The sequence below is a fragment of the Podarcis bocagei genome (assembly GCF_964188305.1).
Source record: "Podarcis bocagei genome assembly, chromosome: 13".
Lineage (NCBI taxonomy): Eukaryota > Metazoa > Chordata > Lepidosauria > Squamata > Lacertidae > Podarcis > Podarcis bocagei.
In genome coordinates, this window is record NC_138138.1 from 39,267,702 (window position 1) to 39,287,805 (window position 20,104).

The 20,104-nt window shown below is 46.8% G+C and overlaps 2 protein-coding genes and 1 long non-coding RNA gene across 7 annotated transcripts; 2 read left to right on the plus strand and 1 right to left on the minus strand.

Moving 5' to 3' along the window:
- Positions 1 to 16: 16 nt before the first annotated feature.
- LOC308572405 (uncharacterized protein) lies at positions 17 to 11,298 on the plus strand. Of its 4 annotated transcripts, none has more exons than XM_081168405.1 (11): positions 17 to 969; positions 2,819 to 2,973; positions 3,527 to 3,696; positions 3,810 to 4,077; positions 4,742 to 4,839; positions 7,362 to 7,402; positions 7,624 to 7,673; positions 8,369 to 9,135; positions 9,444 to 9,487; positions 9,617 to 9,720; positions 10,764 to 11,298. In XM_081168405.1, the coding sequence occupies exons 1-11, from the start codon at positions 951 to 953 to the stop codon at positions 10,770 to 10,772; spliced, it is 1,725 nt and encodes a 574-aa protein (XP_081024531.1). In that variant the 5' UTR covers positions 17 to 950; the 3' UTR covers positions 10,773 to 11,298. The 4 variants fall into 4 exon arrangements, with proteins under 4 accessions (XP_081024531.1, XP_081024532.1, XP_081024530.1 ...); XM_081168406.1 differs by having other exon boundaries at positions 9,617 to 9,705; XM_081168404.1 differs by lacking the exon at positions 10,764 to 11,298 and having other exon boundaries at positions 9,617 to 10,305.
- On the minus strand, positions 10,917 to 12,908 carry LOC308572434. Its single transcript, XR_014001763.1, has 2 exons — positions 11,381 to 12,908; positions 10,917 to 11,053 (listed from the first exon to the last, which is right to left on the minus strand). It is a non-coding gene; the product is annotated as an uncharacterized lncRNA (long non-coding RNA).
- A 2,079-nt stretch (positions 12,909 to 14,987) lies between these two features.
- COX6B2 (cytochrome c oxidase subunit 6B2) lies at positions 14,988 to 20,043 on the plus strand. 2 transcript variants are annotated; one of them, XM_081168458.1, is made up of 4 exons: positions 14,988 to 15,174; positions 16,618 to 16,761; positions 18,481 to 18,581; positions 19,784 to 20,043. In XM_081168458.1, exons 2-4 carry the CDS (start codon positions 16,620 to 16,622, stop codon positions 19,835 to 19,837), a joined length of 297 nt encoding a protein of 98 aa, XP_081024584.1. In that variant the 5' UTR covers positions 14,988 to 15,174; positions 16,618 to 16,619; the 3' UTR covers positions 19,838 to 20,043. The 2 variants fall into 2 exon arrangements, with proteins under 2 accessions (XP_081024584.1, XP_081024585.1); XM_081168459.1 differs by lacking the exon at positions 14,988 to 15,174 and adding an exon at positions 15,254 to 15,277.
- Positions 20,044 to 20,104: the final 61 nt, after the last annotated feature.

Consider the following 20,104-nt stretch of genomic DNA (forward strand, 5'->3'; position numbering starts at 1 on the left):
ACCTTTTTGTGTGTGTATCTGCTCCTTTCTCAATAGATGCTCAGACATTACTAAAATGAGGGCTGTCCTTCCTACGGGATGACCAGAAACACAACTCACATAGTAGAACCGGCAAAGGGCATGAACATTGACACTGATAAAACCAGCACGCCTTTTAGCAGGCGAGTCCTACAGAGAAACGGGAGCGTTGCGATAATCGCAACTACCGCCATTAAGCAAGGCATCACCGACTGGAGGAGTTTTCGAGAACTGGATGTGCTCACTGCTGCTCTTTCCCACTGGGGAAAACCATTCTTTCACGCTTAGTCGCAGCAAATGGGTTTTCAGCTACAGTTCCCATGATTCTTTGGGGGAGCCGTCGTGGGCTTTAAATGTGCACTGGGTGTGCTTTAAATGTGTGGTGTGGATCTCATACTAGAGAGAGAGCGGAACTTTTCCCTGTCCAGTTTCTGCACATAATTTTATACACTTCTATGGTGCTGCCTTCTGTCAAGCTGCTAAAGGGAGAAAGCAGGACGCACAACTATCACACTTTCTGGTCTCGCTCTGCTACATTTTGATCCCATGGGCGTAGCCAAGGGGGGAGGCAGGGAGCGCCTTCCCCCCTAAATCAAGTAAATAAATAAAAAAACTAACTGACCAACCGTGTTGCAATAAGCTTGCTTCTGCCCCCCACCATAAATCCTGCCCCCCACCATAAATCCTGGCTATGCCCATGTTTGACCCTGTCCCCTTTTACTATTCATTCAGCTGCCTGACAACAACTGAGCAGCCTGGCCCCTGTTGGACAGCTGATGTCACAATGTGGAGGCTTGCAAGCCAACATTGTATTACATTGGGAGAGGGGTGCATATCAGTTTCCGGTGAACCAGTTGCAGAGACGAGGTGTTTGTGAACACTGACCCTTTAAGTCACAAAAGACAGCATTTTGTGATCCTAGGAACTCAGCTATGAACAAACACCCTCAAGGTAGGAGGAGCTAAGATGCTGAGTTGTTGAGCTGGGTGGGGTGTGTCAACCTACAGACTCCATTTTTGATTTTCACATATAGTTAACAGGTTCTATAGCATTCTAGAGAAAATTTCCCAGTTTTCCAAAAAGGCGTTTTACACACATGCAAAGCAACCAGAATTGTGGCATGCAAGGCGACTCAGAATTTCTCTAATTTTGCTCAGAAGTTCATTTCATGGCCCTTTGTTATATTGAAAGGTTTTGGTGAACTGACAAGAAATGTTACGTTAGGAATGAAATCTGATGAGCTTAAAACAATGAAACATATATGTTGACTGAGTTTGCTACATTGGTCACAAAAACACATACTCCCCCCGCCCCGCCCCCCAATAGCAGAAATATCTATATGTTTAAACTTTATTCCTTTCTTTGAGCTAGGTAGCATTAAGAAAATGTGATAATAACTGAAAAGTGTTTTACATGCAGCTCTTCTTGTGACCAAAGTCATGCCACAATGGTGCAACTTAAAGAGCATATGAGTGTTGTCATGTTTGTCATTTAAATCTCTTTTGAGGACTGTCAGATTTCTCCCCTGAGAATTTAATAATTATTAGGGGAACAATCCTATGTACAGTACAAGAAACTGGTGTAAAGAAAGCTAGTGTCTCTTAACCTGGAGTAAAAGTACCAGCTCCATTCAGCAACAGAGCGGGCAGAGGGAAAACAAGCCTTTAAAAACTGTTTTAATGAACATTACCATCATTTTGACACCCATGAAAGGTTTGCTCTTTACATATATTGCCGCAGGTGGTTGTTCCCCACCCACCCCCAAATTCATACTTTTAGAGAGAACATCATGGTTCCAGATGAATTATCAAGGTTGCAGAACTGTTACCCCGGCCACATCTTTTAAATCACAAGAAGAATTAAGCATTCAAACTTCCTGAGGCATACTTCTTGATTATTTTTGTAGGGAAGATCCAGCCAGTTAACAAACAATTGGAGTTCAAATAATGTTACCTAAAACACAAAAGATGATGTCACCGCAGAATTACCCCCACAGTTAAAGCAACACACCCTCCTGAAAAATCCTGGAAGCTGTATTTACCCCCTATACAGTGGTACCTTGGGTTAAGTACTTAATTCGTTCTGGAGGTGTGTTTTTAACCTGAAACTGTTCTTAACCTGATGCACGATTTCTGTTCTCATCCTGAAGCAAAGTTCTTAACCTGAAGCACTATTTCTGGGTTAGCGGAGTCTGTAACCTGAAGCGTATGTAACCTGAAGCATATGTAACCCAAGGTACCACTGTAGTTTCCAGCCCCTTAACAAACTGCAGTACCCGGGATTCTTTGGAGGAATTCAATTTGAATATACGGTGTGTGCATGTAGTCTGTGATTTTAAGGGAGAGGCCTCTAGTCTGGGGGAGGGGTTATGATGGGATTTATCTTTTTCATTTTTGTTCGTTTTAATTCATAGAATCATAGAATCATAGAGTTGGAAGAGACCACAAGGGCCATCGAGTCCAACCCCCTGCCAAGCAGGAAACACCATCAGAGCACTCCTGACATATGGTTGTCAAGCCTCTGCTTAAAGACCTCCAAAGTAGGAGACTCCACCACACTCCTTGGCAGCAAATTCCACTGTCGAACAGCTCTTACTGTCAGGAAGTTCTTCCTAATGTTTAGGTGGAATCTTCTTTCTTGTAGTTTGAATCCATTGCTCCGTGTCCGCTTCTTTGGAGCAGCAGAAAACAACCTTTCTCTCTCCTCTGTGTGACATCCTTTTATATATTTGAACATTGCTATCATATCACCCCTTAACCTCCTCTTCTCCAGGCTAAACAATTCCCCGTCTGTCTCCTAGAACGTCAGTGGAGGAGGGCTCCACGTAAAACCCACAGAGGCAGACGGGTTGCGCAGCGCCGGTCCTCAGCAACAGGAAGACTCAAGCAGCTGCTGCGGAGGCCGGAGTATTCTCCATTAGGAGAAGGGGAGATCTTTGAGGGGACCTTTCTACAGGTGATGGACCGTTGGTCATGGGCGGGCAGTGGGGGTTTTTTCATACAAAAGGGAGAGATTTCTCTTGCATGGCTCCCTGTCGGAGGAGGGGTGCCAACTCCTAAGGGATGAGGTGACTTCAGCCCACCCACCCACCCAAAATGCAGTTGATGGGGCTGAGTCCACCCAAGGAATGCCACAACTACGATTTAGAAATGGAGTATGAGAGGTGGGGTGCGCCAAATTTTGGCCACCGCTGAAGTGTGAGACCCCAAGATCTGCCACTGCTGGTGCCCATTGGAACTGATAGGGCAGAGAGTCAGGGAGCCCAAACAGGAGGAGGAGCCAGAGGCAACGACCATTTTGTACCTCCTTCCACCCGATTTTGATAGCGAGTTGAAGAGACTCCAGGCCTGCAGAAGGCCATCCTTTGAGGAACAGCTGGGGAAATGTCCTGTTAGTTACTCCCTGCAGTGCCTGGTCCGTTCCAGGTGCTCTAGCTTGTTTGAGGTGCCCAACACCCGTGCATTTGTTCCGTTCTTAGCAGACTCCTTACCCTCCTCTCTCCATGCAGTTAACCAAGACGGGTGAATATGCCGTGATCCACAACCAACCCAATTTAGTTATGGTTGGCATTTTGTCCAGCAGTCCAGGTTTGCTACTTCCAGACATGATGGTCATTGCCCGGGTGAGAAAAGGCATCAGAGATATAGAGGCAAAGGCTAAAGACCTGGAAGTCACTAGGTGAGACTAGCACAGCCACCCAGCTCCTGCTCTCCATCGCCCCAAAACCTTCCCAGAGAAAGTACCACCACCACCTCAGAAGTTCCTAGGCTGAGTCTTTCCTCTGCCCGCAGGTTGATCTCTTTAAACCTGGTGGCGTTTCAAGTACATAGCATGAATGAACGGCAGCTGAGAGTGAAGATGGCAAATGGCCGGAAATATTATCTGCAACTCTGTGCCCCTGCAGGGCAAGAGGAGATCATCTTTCAGCGCTGGCTGCGTCTCATTTACGTCTTGAACGTGGCCAGTGGTAGGATCAGTGATCCAATCAGCTTTACGTCAAAGCAATCCGGGCTCCACACAATATGGAAGAGTGCTAGCTTTCGTGCTACGCCCGAGAAGGTCAGTCTCATGAAACAAAGCCCTCTTAAAGTCTACCACCTTTGCCCGTCACATTGGCCAACCCATCGGTCTCTCTGTTTTGGATGCGTACATGCACCATACATTTAAAACCTGCCTTTCCCCCAAAGAATCCTGGGAAGTGTAGTTTGTTATGGGTGCCTAACCCTCCCCCTCCCCCCACATCCCAGTCCCTGGCTGCCATCCTTGTTGTTGTTGTTGTTGTTGTTTAGTCGTGTCCGACTCTTCGTGACCCCATGGACCAGAGCACGCCAGGCACTCCTGTCTTCCACTGCCTCCCGCAGTTTGGTCAAACTCATGCTGGTAGCTTCGAGAACACTATCCAACCATCTCGTCCTCTGTCGTCCCCTTCTCCTTGTGCCCTCCATCTTTCCTAACATCAGGGTTTTTTTCCAGGGAGTCTTCTCCTCATGAGGTGGCCAAAGTATTGGAGCCTCAGCTTCAGGATCTGTCCTTCCAGTGAGCACTCAGGGCTGATTTCCTTCAGAATGGATAGGTTTGATCTTCTTGCAGTCCATGGGACTCTCAAGAGTCTCCTCCAGCACCATAATTCAAAAGCATCAATTCTTCGGCGATCAGCCTTCTTTATGGTCCAGCCTTACTGTATCCTTATACATGTGTAAGACTCGCTGTCTTTCTCCATCAGCACTGGCTTGCAATTGTCATGGCTGAAGAAGACTCTAATGAAATAGTGAAGGAGCAGCTGCGTGAAGCCAACCTGGTCAAGAGCACGTCAAGATCCCTGTATGTATTTCATCTGTTTTGGGATTAACAACCCCGTAACATGATATCATTGCACACAATCCTAGTCCCCAAGTGGCAAGAGACTCCAGGGTTGCCTGTGCTTACCCAGAGTTCATTGCCTCGAAATGACGGCCAGCGGAGAGACTGTTGTCTTTAGGATATACAACCTGAGCATAGGATGGAGGGACTTACAGTATTAGCATCCTAACAGGTCCTGCTTCCCTACTTGGTTTCCAGGGGAGCCCCAAGTCCAACATGGAGCAGACATGTTTCTGTGCCTCCGGCTTCCAGCATCAGCCCAAGTCACAAACACACCTCTTACACACAGAGCCCTCCCCTTGCCCAAGACAAGGTGGCCTCCAGGGAGTGGAGGGAAATGCCCACCTCCCTTCCTGGAAAGCACTGTCACTTATTGCAGCCTAGCTCATTGTCTTTGCAATGCTGATGAGAACATTTAAGCTGGACAGGCCCTGATACGTTAGTCCAGAGCTTTCTAAACTTGTGTGTTGTGACATGTTAGTGTGTTGGCTGCAGTGTGTAGGTGTGTCGCATGAACCCTCCCTGTGCTCCTCCCCAGGCTGGAAAGGGGTTAGTTTTAACCTTCAGTTTGCTGGTAAAACTGAATTACTGTGTCGCAAAATGATGCATGTCTAAAAAGTGTGTCACCAACATGAAATGTTTGGAAAGCTCTGCATTAGTCCATTGAGGCAGTACTTTCCCCCCTTCAGCCTGTGTGCCCAATGCAGCTGCCCTGGAGTGTAGAAGGAGTTGCATTTCATTTATTCATTATACTTTGCACCATGGCATTGTACATGGCCAGCTACACTAGCTGTTCACATCAGCCCAGCTTCATTACTGTCAGATTAGCTTCTGCTTGTGAACACAGCAGGGGGCACTGATGGGGTGGCGATGTCTTTACCCCAGGGGTGTCAAACTCAAATTCAGCGGGGGCCGCACCAGCAGTTTGGTCACCCTCAAAGGGCCGGTTGTATCTGTAGGACTATCTGTAGGACTTCGGCCCCTAGGAGTTTGCTCCTATGCTGAGGGCTGATGGCAGCTGGAGTCCCACAACAATCTGGGGGTGAGCCATCCCCCTCAGGGGGGCTTGTTTCTGAATGGACGCACGTGAGGTGATGCCTTGACGTGTCTCGGTCACGTGAACTGTCTCGCGTGAGCCCATTTCTCACGGTTAACGGCCACAACTGCCACGGAGCCCAAACCAGATATGTTGTTGTTGTTGTTGAGCAGGGTGGGAGGGGAGAACTGTCAAATCCTTCAAGAGGCCTCCACGTGCATCAACAGTCTACGATGCAACTTTAAAAAATTAAGTCACCTGCGCAGGCAACACCATGACGGCGCAAGAACTCCGCTGCTAGTCCATAAATCTCTCTCTCTCTCTGACTAGCGCCAGCTTCCCCAAACGATTCAACTAAATCTCTAATTCGGGATTACATAATGCTCCCGTTTGCGCATGCTCTTTTTTTGAGAGAGAAATGGTCATAGTGTCTGCGCATGCGCCTCACGGGCCACATGATGAGGTCTGGCGGGCCGGATTCGGCCCACAGGCCTTGTGTTTGACACCCGTGCTTTATCCTATGCAAAGGTGTTCTTATCTTGGCTAGAAATTAGGAATGGTTTAAGCACTCCAATCAGTGTGAAGTTGGCTTGAGAAACATTTCACCCAACAGTTATCTTATAACAAAACCCAGGAGACACAGGCATTTTGGATAATGTCATGTGAACATGGATTAACGACCCAACTCTGGAAATGCAATGAGTTGACAATCAAGGGGTATCTGGAAGTATATTTTGTAGAGAGAACACACTGTCAGGCACCTGTGTTTTTCTCTTTAACCAAAAGGACAAACACAATTGTTGCTTTTAAGTTGGTGGTCAGGCCACTCCTATGGGGTGGGGGGAAGACTGAGTCTTCAATAATATGCAATGGGGTAGTGAAGGGTAGTAGCAGAAGAGAGGCCTTACTAGCAAACTTTACAATGAGAATACAGGTAGCACAAGTGTTTCCCTGTTCCCATCTCTGTGAAGTGAGTAAATCTGCATTCCCCAATGTGCTGCCTTCCAGATGTTTTGGATTACAACTCTCACCATCCCTGACAATTGACCATGCTGGCTAGGGGTGATGGGAGATGAGACACAATGGGGATGAGGCACAGTGAAGCAGTTGCCTCAGCTAGCAGATCAGGACCAAGGAGCACACTGTTCTCGCCACTGTCTCTGTGGCTGCACTGCCTCATCTGCCACCTCGTCTACAACCATGTCCTTCCCACACACCACAGCTGCATCTGCGTGACACACTCCACTGCCGCACAGGCAGAGTAGCAGGGAGTCGAGGTGGGATGCTTCAAGTAGCAAGGTGTCTTGGGCCCAGCCCTGGTTAGAGTCCAAAACATCAGGAAGGCACCAAGTTGCGGAAGGCTGGAGTCAATGATTCAGCTCTTGTCAAACTGTGGTAGTTTTGGGGGGTTTTTGGTGCAGTTTTCATTCCAGCCTTTCCATTGCAGGGAAAGTGCCCCTGTTGCAAAACGTATCATCCGGAAATCAGGTAAGGATGGAAGGATTGAAGTCAAGGGCCCCACTCAGGTTAAACATCAGCTTTAATGCAGCTGAGTGCCTGAAGCAGCTGGGGGAGCAGGGGTGTATTTCCCTAGAACCTGTGCCCCTTCCCTATTTTCTACAGACCCCTCTTCAACCACAGGTCTCTTTGGAGCTTCCACAGAATTCAGTCTCTTGCTTCCTGCCTCCTCTCCTTTCCCCCCTCTAAAGGTGTTGCTGGCCGCTCTGCTCAAGAAACACGTGGAATCCCTGCCAGGGAGGTAAGGACAGTTAAAAGAGTCTTAACGTTTCCTTCTTCGACTCTGTAGATGCCGTTACAGATGACCCACTGGCTGTCAGACTCGGGGTGCTTTATGACAAAAAAATGGCACCAATGTGGGAAGCCAGAACCTGGGAGGAGAGCAGAGTTTCAGTTCTTCACAAGAAATCAAATGCTGTCCATGTTCTACAATCCAGATTCAGACAATTCCCTTATTGGACCTGCTTGCAGGTTTCCTGTAGGCATCTGGTAGGCAGTTGTGAGAACAGGATGCTGGGCTAGATGGGCCATTGGCCTGATCCAGCAAGCTCTTCTTATGTTCTTATGACCAGCCAAGATATAACAAAATAGTGTGCAAGCTTCTGAGTTCAGACAAGATGTTTGAAAGCAAAAGATCGGGATGGGGGATGCTCCATGTTTTGTATTGTAGTAGGCAAAATGTTTTTACATGGTCCCCTGCCCATGTAGTCTAGTGGAGTCTCCCGCCCGAGAGCTGGAAAGCACTCAGCTGGCAGTGCTCAGGGGACCACCTTCCTGAATGGATTCAGAAAGCAGGAGCTCTAGCTCATCGAGAAGTGGGTGGGCCAAGCTTTCCTTGGAAGCAAAGGTATGATAATTGCCTTTCTCTTTCCCTGCCTTTGGGGACTCCATTACCCACCTAGGCCAGGAGGATAGCATCTCCTTCTTCCTTTCCAGGGGCACACGTCCAGACCAACAGCAGCCACTTCTGCCCGAAGATCTCCCACTTCAGTGGCCGCTGGACCTCGTGGAGTGGGTGCTAAGGCAGCCGCGTCTAACCCATCCAGGCTACTCAGCTGGCATGATCAAATGACTTCTGGGGAACTGGCCACTTTGGCTGCTCCTTCTAAGTTGGGGAGTCGGAATCGGAGCAGCCCCTCACGTTCACAGACAGCAGGCGTGAAATCCCCAAAGACTAGTAGGCCACAGACTCCTTCAAGCCCCTCCCCAGAGCAGAGACGCCCCCCTTCTAAGAGTTCATCCCCGAAGGGAAAGGAGCCTTCTCTACAACTCCACACAGACGTGAAATCCCCAACGCCAAGCAGGCCACAGACTCCTTTAAACCCCTCCCCAGAGCAGGGGCACCCCCCATCTCCGAGTCCATCCCCGAAGGAAAAGGAGCCTTCTTTACAACTCGGCACAGACGTGAAATCCCCAATGCCAAGCAGGCCACAGACTCCTTTAAGCCCCTCCCCAGAGCAGGAGCACCCCCCTTCTCAGAGTCCATCCCCGAAGGAAAAGGAGCCTTCTCTACAACTCCGCAGGACAAAGGCATCGCTGGCAGTGGGACCTTCTGATCAAGGCTGGGATAATGCGGGTGTGAGGCCCTCCAAAGTGGGTGGCCAAACGTCAAGACCTCAGAGCAAAGCACTGGAAACAGAAAAACAAAGTAAAGATCTAGCTAAGCAGATCCAGTCCAGAAGCGCCACAGGGAAACCACCCAGGTAAGCTGGGAGAACCAACTGGCATTGAGAGCCCTTTCTTTCTATGATCAGAAATCTTGCACATACAGGGCTCTCTGTATGTTCCAAGGAATGCACATGGGAGCAGCCTACCACCCTAACATCCCCCATTTTCATTCATTTCTATTCTGTATAACACTCAATGGAACACTCCTGGGATTCCAAGCAAGGCCAGGAAATGGTCTCAGGCCATTATAAACCTTAGAATAATAATACTAAGGAATCAATAACTGTATCTTTATGTTTAACTCCTTGTACAAAGTGAACTAATTAAACTTCTTTTTTACTAGGAGCAATAAGTCCATAAACAAATTGGGAAAGGCTCTGAGTTCAGGTAAGACGAAATGCCAATTAAATGATCTACAGCAATGCTTAGCTCCCATATCCCCCACCATCATGCTCCTGCCTGGTGCTAGTATCACTGAGAGCCAAGCACCTACTAATGGCTCCATTTGCTTTGCAGCGAGACAAAGAAGCAGCCCTACTTTCATAACCATCTATAGTGTCTTGTCCTCATCGCTGGAGAGACTGAAAGGCAAGGGTGATTACAAGGTACCGGACCCTAATGTAAGATGCTAAACCTAACCCACACACACACCATACATTTGAAGTATTCTAATGCAACTTTAAAGATTTTGGCTTCCACCAAAGATTCCTGGGAACTGTAGTATGCTTAGGACGTGGAACTCACAGACCTACAATTCCCAGCACCCTGAACAAACTACAGTTGCCAGGGTTATCCATGAGACCATGATATAAGAGCGGTATTAAATGGTTGTACTGGTGAGACGGCAAAATGTGCATTTGAGGTGATGATCTGTGATAGCCCCTTTCCATGTGCCACCCTTCACTTGAGGTTGCAGTCATATATGAACCAGCCCATAGTGTAAAAGTTCTCCCATGCTTTCTTCTTTCTTCCAGGGGCTTCTTTCTGCATTTCTAAACCACTGAAGCTCCAATGGAAATTTGTCCATAAGTGTTAATTTTACGGCCCCTCCCCCAAACACACTCCACTTTAAGAATAAATACAATAATGATTTTAGATATAATGGGGGTCATAAAATGACACAAATCACAAGGGTTGTGGGAAAGGTGTGCTGCCCCACCCATTGCAGCTCCATCATGGCCACCAGGCCATGATGATGATGATGATGATGATAATGAAGAAGAAAAAGAAGACCAGGGTGGACAGAACATTAGCCCTGAGCAAAAATGCTGGACTACTGATAGTATGGAAAGTCAATTGCAGTTCCACTTATAGCTTACAAGAGAAGAGCAAAGGCTGTATTTTCCTAGGTTAACCTGCTTAGGAACAGTCCTAGTAGACAGCTAACAGGGAGAGGGTTTCTCTGCCTAGTCATGCTTGCCTGGCACCATCATTACTATCCTTTAGGTCCCTTCTAGTTTCCCAAGCTTTTAATGGTATCTGAAATCCTGGATGTAGGGGAAGCAATGTCAAAGAGGACAACTGCTCTTTGATAGTTATGTTTTACATAGTTTGCATTTGTTAGGTAAGCTGCCTTGAGGGCTTCAAAATGCAAAACAGGATAGGACCACCTTAGATAGATGGTGTGTTGTAACACATTGTGCTCCCCTGCTCTTGCTTTCAGAAGTTGTAACAGAACCACTTTGAAAGGATCTTGTCTTGATGGAGTCCACGGCACATTTGGTTCCTGTCACAGCCCGTGTTGAAGTGATGAGTGAACCAGGATACTACTCAATAAAGGTTACTTATATATATAAAAGGAAATTGGAACAACTCGTTGCTATAGATATGCCATGTATCAGACTATTTTTTAACATAGAAGAAGGAAGAGGAGGAGGTCTTGTTTTCTTTCCTTTTCTGGTTAGAGCCAAACCCAACCAGAACTCGCAGATTGTTGACACGAGGACTTGATGCCTGTGACTGTAAGCCAGATGGTTACCCTCAAGTGCAGGGGTCGGCAAACTTTTTCAGCGGGGGGCCGGTCCACTGTCCCTCAGACCTTGTGGGGTGCCGGACTATATTTTTTGGGGAAAATATGAACGAATTCCCACAAATAACCCAGAGGTGCATTTTAAATAAAAGGACACAACATTCTATGCAAGAGCACCAGGCAGGCTCCACAAATAACCCAGAGATGCATTTTAAATAAAAGGACACATTCTACTCAGGCAAGCCATTCCCCGCCCCACAACTCTCCCCTCCCTTCTCCACAGTACTGGACGAGCCCCAGTGGCTGCTTACCTGTGTCTTGCGAGCGGCAGGGGCTGGCGGTGGCAAGACGGTGCGAAAGGGCTCCGGAGCAGGGCTGGCAACAACAAAGCCCAAATTGAGCCTGCTTACAATGGTGGCCACTCGAGCGCTAACGCTGCTGCTGCTGGCACCAACAAAGCCCAGTCCCCTTCCTCTCAGCTCTAGGCAGGGCGGGAAGAAGTCAGGAGGAGGTGCTGCTGAACAGGTGTGCTGGCGCTGCCTTAACAATCAGATCCATGCCGATCCATGCGGTGATTCCCAGACCGTCTGTGGGCCGGATCCAGAAGGCAACTGGGCCGGATCCGGCCTCCGGGCCTTAGTTTGCCTACCCTTGCTCAAATGTGACCTGCCAAATGAAGAAATGTTATCACTCCACTTGTGGATAATTTGTTGGATAGGTGGGTGGGTGAAGTGGAGGGTTGGAGCACCGTTTAAATTTTTCCCCTCAGAGGAAAAAGCTAGCTTGGAAAAATCCAAATTGCTGTTTGTTCCAACTTAGTGTTAAACACCAAGTTTTTGCAGGGAAAGTGCTGGTGCCAAAAAAAAAAGTGCTGAGACACAGTGCTTTAAAGTGCAGACCTGTGCCTAGAAAGCTCGGGGCAAAAGGTAAATGTGGATGAGTCCACAGCTTTTGACAAAGTGTCTCATCCAAGACTCCAAAGTAAGCTTTGCAGTCAAGGAAGAAGAGGAGAGGTCCTCTTGTAGATCAGGAATTGGTTAAGCTGCAAAAAGCAAGGAGTAGGTATGAATGGCCAGTTCTCTGAATGATGAGATGTAGAAAGTGAAGTGCCGTAAGGATCAGTATTGGAACCTGTGCTTTTTAACTTGTTCATTGTTGTTGTTTAGTCGTTTAGTCTTGTCCGACTCCAGGCACTCCTGTCTTCCACTGCCTCCTGCAGTTTGGTCAAACTTGTTCATAAATGATCTAAAATTAGGAGTGGTCAGTGAAGTGACCAATTTTGCTGATGATACTAAATTGTTCCATGGTAAGTAAAACAAAAAGAGATTGTGGGGAACTCCAGAAGGAACTACCTAAACAGAGTGTATGGGTGGTAAAAGCAGGCTTTTTTTTCAGCTTGAAAGTGCTGTAACAGTGTTCTGGCACTTCTCAGCTGGGCCCCGAAGTGAGGGGATAGACCTGACCAGCTTCCACAAAGCCCCTTTGGCTCGCAAGGAGATAGTCTCTGGAGACCTTAGATGATTTTCTCTTCAGGCTCCAGGGAGGGTCTACTTGTGAGCCGGAGGCGCAAAGGGGCTTTGCTGAGGCTCTTCAGCCTCCCAGAGAGGCAGGGAAACCCTCATTAAGCTGCTCAGCTGAGGCACAGAAGGCTCCCCTTGTCTCAGCTGAGCAGCCTCAACAAGCCTCTGGCTTGGAAGGAGACCCCCTCCCAGCCTGAAGAGATCCTCTCTGAGCTCTGGAGTGGGTCTTCTGAGGAAGGTGCACTCCAGAAATAGCCACCAGGCTATACTCTTCCAGCTGAAGTGAGTGACACACACACACACACACACACACACACACACACACACACACACAGACACACACACCCTGAGATGAAAGGCAGGGAAATGATGGTGCTGCCAGAGGTGCCAACTCTCAGCTGCTTCTCCAAAGCACCAAGTGCTGCGATGTTCTGGCTAAACTAAGACTATTTGGCCTTGGAGAGTGAGGAGGGAGAACATTATGGAGGAGTTTTTACATTAAAGAGGCAGGAACATCCAAAATCAGAGTACCTGGATCCTAGAATCATATCAAAGAATTGTAGAGTTGGAAGGGACCCCCTGCAATGCAGGCAATCTCAACTAAAGCAGATGGCCATCCAATCTCTTATTTAAAAACCTCCCGTTTTTAAAGGAGAGCCCACCACCTTCTGACAAAGTCTGTTCCACTGTTATTTAGTTACTCAGGCTCAGGAGAGTCAAGGGCTGGGCTCACTGACCGCAGGAGCTGCTGGACCTTTTGGAGGGGAGTGTGCTAAGGCAACAGCACCTAGTCCATCCAGGCTAGTCAGTCAGCCAGCCAGCTGATATAACCTCTGAGAAACTGGCCACTTTGGCTGCTCCTATGCTAGGGAGTCGGGATCGTAGCAGCCCCTTACACAGACTGCTCTACAACTCCGCAGGACAATGGCACCACGGTTGGAGGGTGGATGGCAGCTAACAGATTGAGGTTGAATCCTGACAAGACAAGACAGAAGTACTGTTTGGGGGGGACAGGGGGCAGGTGGGTATGAAGGACTCCCTGGTCCTGAATGGGGTAACTGTGCCCCTGAAGGACCAGGTGCGCAGCCTGGGTATCATTTTGGACTCACAGCTGTCCATGGAGGTGCGGGTCAATTCTGTGTCCAGGGCAGCTGTCTACCAGCTGCATCTGGTACGCTGGCTGAGACCCTACCTGTCTCGCCAGAGTGGTGCATGCTCTAGTAATCTCCCGCTTGGACTACTGCATTGTACTCTATGTGGGGCTACCTTTTAAGGTGACCCGGAAACTGCAACTAATCCAGAATGCGGTAGCTAGACTGGTGACTGGGAGTGGCCAGCGAACTACATTGGCTCCCAGTACGTTTCTGAGCACAATTCATAGTGTTGGTGCTGACCTTTAAAGCCCTAAACAGCGTCAACCCAGCATACCTGAAGGAGAGTCTCCACCCCCATCGTTCAGCCCGGACACTGAAGTCCAGCTCTGAGGACCTTCTGGCGGTTCCCTCCCTGTGAGAAGTGAGGTTACAAGGAGCCAGGCAGAGGGTCTTCTTGGTAGTGGCGCCCACCCTGTGGAATGCCCTCCCATCAGATGTCAAGGAAATAAACAACTATCTGACTTTTAGAAGACATCTGAAGGCAGCCCTGTTTAGGGAAGTTTTTAATGTTTGATGGTTTATTGTGTTTTTAATATTCTGTTGGAAGCTGGCCAGAGTGGCTGGGGAAACCCAGGCAGATGGGCAGGGTATAAATGTTGTTGTTGTTGTTGTTGACAGTGGGGCCTTCTGGCCAAGGCAAAAATGCTGGATTACTGAGAGTGAGGAAAGCCATTTGCAATTCCACTTATAGCTGACAACAGAAGAGCAAAGGCTGTAGGAATATCTGTTTAGGGAACAGTCCTGGCGGATGCAAGTTGTTTACCCTGCCTTTCTGGTGTGAGCCGCACGTTAGATCTGTTCAGCTGAACAATAAACATATTTGCTTTGTGCCTAACTCTTGCGTGTGCTTTGCTTTCTTTTGGGGACATTTGCACCCTCCAGGGAAAGGACATGGCATAGATTTATGCAAACACCAAACTCACTACAGTTACATCCCCCTCCCCCTTAAAAAAAAACCCTCTCCAAATTTAGCAATATTCATCATTGGGAGTCATAAAAAGGGGGTGTGAGGAGGCGGGATGGACAGACTTCTATTCCCTAATTTGAAGCAGGAAGATTCCACATCATTTTTTTTCTTCAGATTGTGTGTGAGTGTGTGTGAAAATACAAGATTGAACAGTGGCCTCTTTTGTGTGGCAGAGGTGAGAACATTTTGCCCTATCTGGCTGCTAAGACACACCACTGTTCGTTCTTCCCTTTGCACCCCTTCCAGAAGATTCCGTGGCAGTTATTCCCAACCCACCGTCAGTTGTGCCAGGAGGAAGGTATCTGCCATTTGATTGGCTGAAGGGCTTTCCCTTCAGCACCTTCTGGAAATTTCTTGGGCTGCTACTCCATGTGGGGGGTTGGGGGAGTGAAAAGTCAGAACGAAACTGCTACCTCTAGAAAACCTTGCCAGTTTGCAGCTGCCATACAACCCATAATCCCAGGGTTGGTTTTCCTTCAGCGCTTTGGTTGGCAGAGAGGCTTTAGGGCCCTGTCCAGGCTGTTGGGGGGCAGGATGGCTATGAATACCAGGCTCTAGGAATCACCAGTGAGGATGGAGTAGGATTGTGAGGGGATCGTGAATGAAAGAGTACTATTGTATTCAGGACACATCCAGTTGGCCACTGTGACAACAGGATGCTGGACTAAAGGGCCTTTGGCCTGATTCCAGAGTGTGTCTTTCTTTTTTTTTATAAGATATTTATTAAGATTTTCAAAAAAGTTACAGAATAAAAGGAAAAAGAAAAAAGAAAAATACAAAATACAAAATAAAAATAGTTTAAAAAAACAGTTCAATCTTTCTATCACATATTTTTCATTTGCTTATTTCCCGAACCTCCTCACGCCTTCCTTTTCTGTATTCCAGTTCCAATTGTTAATTCAGCAAATCCCTCCCCTCTTCATTCATCTTAATCTTCAATTTTTAAATATTATAACATTAATTTTTTTTTTTACCTGTTAATAACCATCTTCTCATATTCCCTTATAGCATTTCAGCAAAGGACCGCTTAGTTTCTATCCAACATCATTCTAACATTCATTAATTTTACAATGTTTCTGTAAATAATCTTTGAACTTTTTCCAATCTTCTTCCACCAACTCTTCTCCCTGGTCTCGGATTCTGCCAGTCCCAGAGTGTGTCTTTCACCCCACGCCAGGTGAAAGATTCCTGGATTGCAGGGGGTTGGACTTCATGGTCCCTTTCAACACTACAAGTCCGTAATTCTGCTCTGGGCTGTGGGGCGAGGTGCACAGGTTACTCTAGGCACCTCGGCAGAGGAGTGCAAGGGTCCGGGGGGGGGGGGGCACTGATACAGCTCCTTGCCAAGGGAGCCTAGGTACACCTCTGGTGGCAACAGCTAGGAGTTAAGAGGCCCATGACGATTCATTGTAATATGACATCTGTGGAAAGGAAGGACTAAAGCAGAGAATAGGAGTAGATGTGGCAAGGAGGGGAATAAGAGTTTGGAAGGAATATGAGAACTGCTAGCCTAAAGCATGGGCTGGATTGAGTTGAACACTAGGCCAAGAAAAAAACAGAGGTGTATTAATCTTGCAGCGCCTTGGGACTGTTAGATAGGACTGCCATATGTCGGAATTTTCCCAGGCATTACTGGGATTTCAAAGCCAGAATTGATGTCCAGGATCAATTGAAAAACCGCGATTTTGTAAAAAAAAAAGTATGCTCAACAACTTTGGGGTGTCCTGGTTTTTACTTTTTGAAATATGGCAACCCTGCTGTTAGAGCAAAGGAGCTGGGAATTAAAAGCTATTTCTGACCAGAACTCTTAAGTTCTCTAGGATGTAGCTGAGAGCTGGGGTGGCTGTCTGCTCTGACAATGGGCAGTGTTGCAGGTTACTTGAGTCTCTCATCTTCCCCCCTCTCAGAAATGCAGACCTTTTCAGCTGCTGCACCATCAGCAGAAGAGATCAACCAACTGAAGAAAAAACAGGGTGACTATCTCACGGCCCCATTTGACCCACGCTTTCCAAACACCAACCAGACCAAGAACTGCTACCAGAACTACCTGGGTGGGTAAAAGAGAGGGATATGGCTGCACTGGACAAGATTTTTCATGCATGGTATTGAACCACTTTTGAGATATTCGGGAGGAGCAGGCTGATAAGATATATTTTATTTGTCAGGCTTTTCATCGTATATATGTTTAGATGCCCTTCCTAACCTCTACAGCATGGGTAGGCAACCTAAGGCCCAGGGTCCGGATCCGGCCCATCCGGCCCAATCGCCTTCTTAATCCAACCCGCGGACGGTCCAGGAATCAGCGTGTTTTTACATGAGTAGAATGTGCCCTTTTATTTAAAATGCCTCTCTGGGTTATTTGTGGGGCCTGCCTGGTGTTTTTACATAAGTAGAATGTGCCCTTTTATTTAAAATGCATCTCTGGGTTATTTGTGGGGCCTGCCTGGTGTTTTTACATAAGTAGAATGTGCCCTTTTATTTAAAATGCATCTCTGGGTTATTTGTGGGGCCTGCCTGGTGTTTTTACATAAGTAGAATGTGTGCTTTTATTTAAAATGCATCTCTGGGTTATTTGTGGGGCATATAAATTCGTTCATTTCCCCCCCCCCAAATATAGTCTGATCCCCCCCCCAAGGTCTGAGGGACAGTGGACTGGGCCCTTGCTGAAAAGGTTTGCTGACCCCTGCTCTACAGCTTTATGTATTGTTGTTATTATTCATATACAGTGGTGCCCTGCAAGACGAATGCCTCGCAAGACGGAAAACCCGCTAGACGAAAGGGTTTTCCGTTTTTGAGCTGCTTCGCAAGACGATTTTCCCTATGGGCTTGCTTTGCAAGACGAAAACGTCTTGCAAGTGTTCCGATTTGCCCCCGCTTCCCCCCCCCTTTTTCTAAGCCGCTAAGCCGCTAATAGCCTTTTAGCCGCTAATCCGCTAAGCCTTTAATAGCCGCTAAGCCTTTAATAGCCGCTAAACCGCTAATAGCGCTAATCCGCTAAGCCGCTAATAGGGTTGCTTCGCAAGACGAAAAAACCGCTAGACGAGACTCGCGGAACGGATTAATTTCGTCTTGCGAGGCACCACTGTAGTATATCTTTAGTAGTGTGGTGTACTATACACAGAAGTAATAAAGACTCATTGCTAAGAAAGTTTTGACTCTGTTGCTCAGATAACAAGGCAGCTGGGGGAAATGCCTGTGAAAATGGCAAAAAAAGAAACTGTCTTGGGTATCAGGAGGATCCTTTTTTTTCAACCTAATGCTGCTTTAAATACATTCTGATACATAAACCAAAAAGTCAAAATTCTCCCCATCTGGAAGTAACACTCTGTCTTTTAAATGAAACTCTATATTCCGCTGTAGCTCACCAGCACCTCCTGGAGAGTTTGGGATTTCACCCTAGTGAAAGGATGGGTGTGTTTGCGAGTAAGCAAAAGCCCCCTCCACTAGATCTTTCACACTCCCATTGAGCTCAATAGGGCTTACTTTTTCTGACTAGACATGCATAGGGTTGTACTGTTAATGTCCCTGGAGCCAAAGCCAAGAGGAGCCATGTGCTCTTCTGCTTCAGTGTGTCCTGTTGGTAGGTTCAGACTGAGATATCTTATTGGCTAGAGGAACTTTTTATCATTACAGAGAGGGTGACTCCTGCTTGCTGGTACAAAGCTACAGATGATATGGAAGTTAAGCAGACATTAAATGTTCACCAGTGCAGAAACAGGAGTGGTGACACTTTAGAAGTTGACATGTTGCTTCTTTTTCCTTCCTTGCAGATTATTACCGCTGTGTGAAGACTGTAAAAGCCAACGGCAAGGACATCAAGGTGTGTGAATGGTACCACAGGGTCTTTAAATCCCTGTGTCCTGTTTCCTGGGTAAGTAAAAAAGCATCAAGTCAGCTGCACTCTTTCTTTTCGACAATGTCAATGAAGTTGTAACCAACATGGAGTTGAAACAACAGATATGGTTTCCTTTTGTTTTTGCTTAAAAATGCTCTTTAAGGTTTTGGGAATGAAATGGGGCTTATTTTGTACCTTGAACCAAATTTTGGCCTTGGGGAGAGGGATGACAACTTGCCTGATTAAAAATTCCACCCCTTTAAAAAGGGGCAGCTTGATGCAAACGTAGCAAATGATAATTTTTTTGCCAAGACTCAAGTCATGGCCTGCATTTTGGTCAATTTTTAGTATCTTTATGCAAAATCCTTTATCACAGAGGATCCTTGGAGCAAAATCAGATACGTAGCAAGATATACTGGCTGAACAGCAGAAATATATGTATGTACACTATATTTAAAGTCACTTCAGACTGCTAGTCTGCATTAAAAAACAACAACTTCCAGTAAGAAGAAAAATAACACAGCAGATAGCTGATCTGGTAGCTTTTTATATGCCTTGAATGTTTTATTTTATTTTCTTATGAGGACTTTCACACAAGAATGGTATCCCACACCTAGTGTCTGAAGTGTTGTTGTTCTGCCTCAGGATCATTTTGCTATCTTAGTCTGCTGCATAGACCAGGCCCAAGATTCCAGGCCACTAGGCTCTTCAGGACTAGCAAAACCAGAATTTTGAAAAATACAGTATCAAGTGCAGAATAAGCTATGCAAAACATTTTCTAAATTTGCATAATTTATACGGGTCACAAAATCCAGTTTTCTCAGCATAGAATTTGGATTGCTTAGCCACAGATCTGCCACCTGTGGCTCTCCAGCTTTTGCTGGACCACAGCTCCTGCTAGCTCCAACATGGCCAATGGTCAGGATGGTATAATGGGAGTTGTCACCCTAACAACACCTGGAGTTTCCCATTCCTGGCCTAATCAGATTATTCTAAAATTAAAACTTAAAAAATACAGCAAAGTACACAGGTTCTTGATCACAATATTTCTCCCTTAGGTGGGAGATTTTGGAATACTGTTTGAGAACTGAAAATTGTGAATTACATAGATGATAACGTTAATGATATTATTCATTACTGTGGGAAGATATAACTTGATTTATTTTGCCCTAAGTACCACAATGTCTGGGGCTGTTGACTAAGCTTCCGCAACCTCCTTTCTATTTCCCTCCCTTCAGATACAACGCTGGGATGGTGAACGTGCACAGGGAACCTTTGCTGGTAGGATATAAACTTCAGCCTCCCCTTGCCTTATGGACCACAGCAGATGTTCTTCCAGACCATCTGAAATAACTTGGTCAAGCTGTTAGTTACCTCAGCAGATGTGACACTGAGTTAAGGTTATTTTGGTAGGTTTAAAGAAGGGGAAAACAACATAAAATGTTCATTCAAAACAAGCTGAGGGAATAATCATTCTCAATAAATTTGTTCCTATAAATGACAGTGTTCAGGTCATTTTCTTTCCTTTATTTCACCCCCTCCCTCATTCCTATGCATGA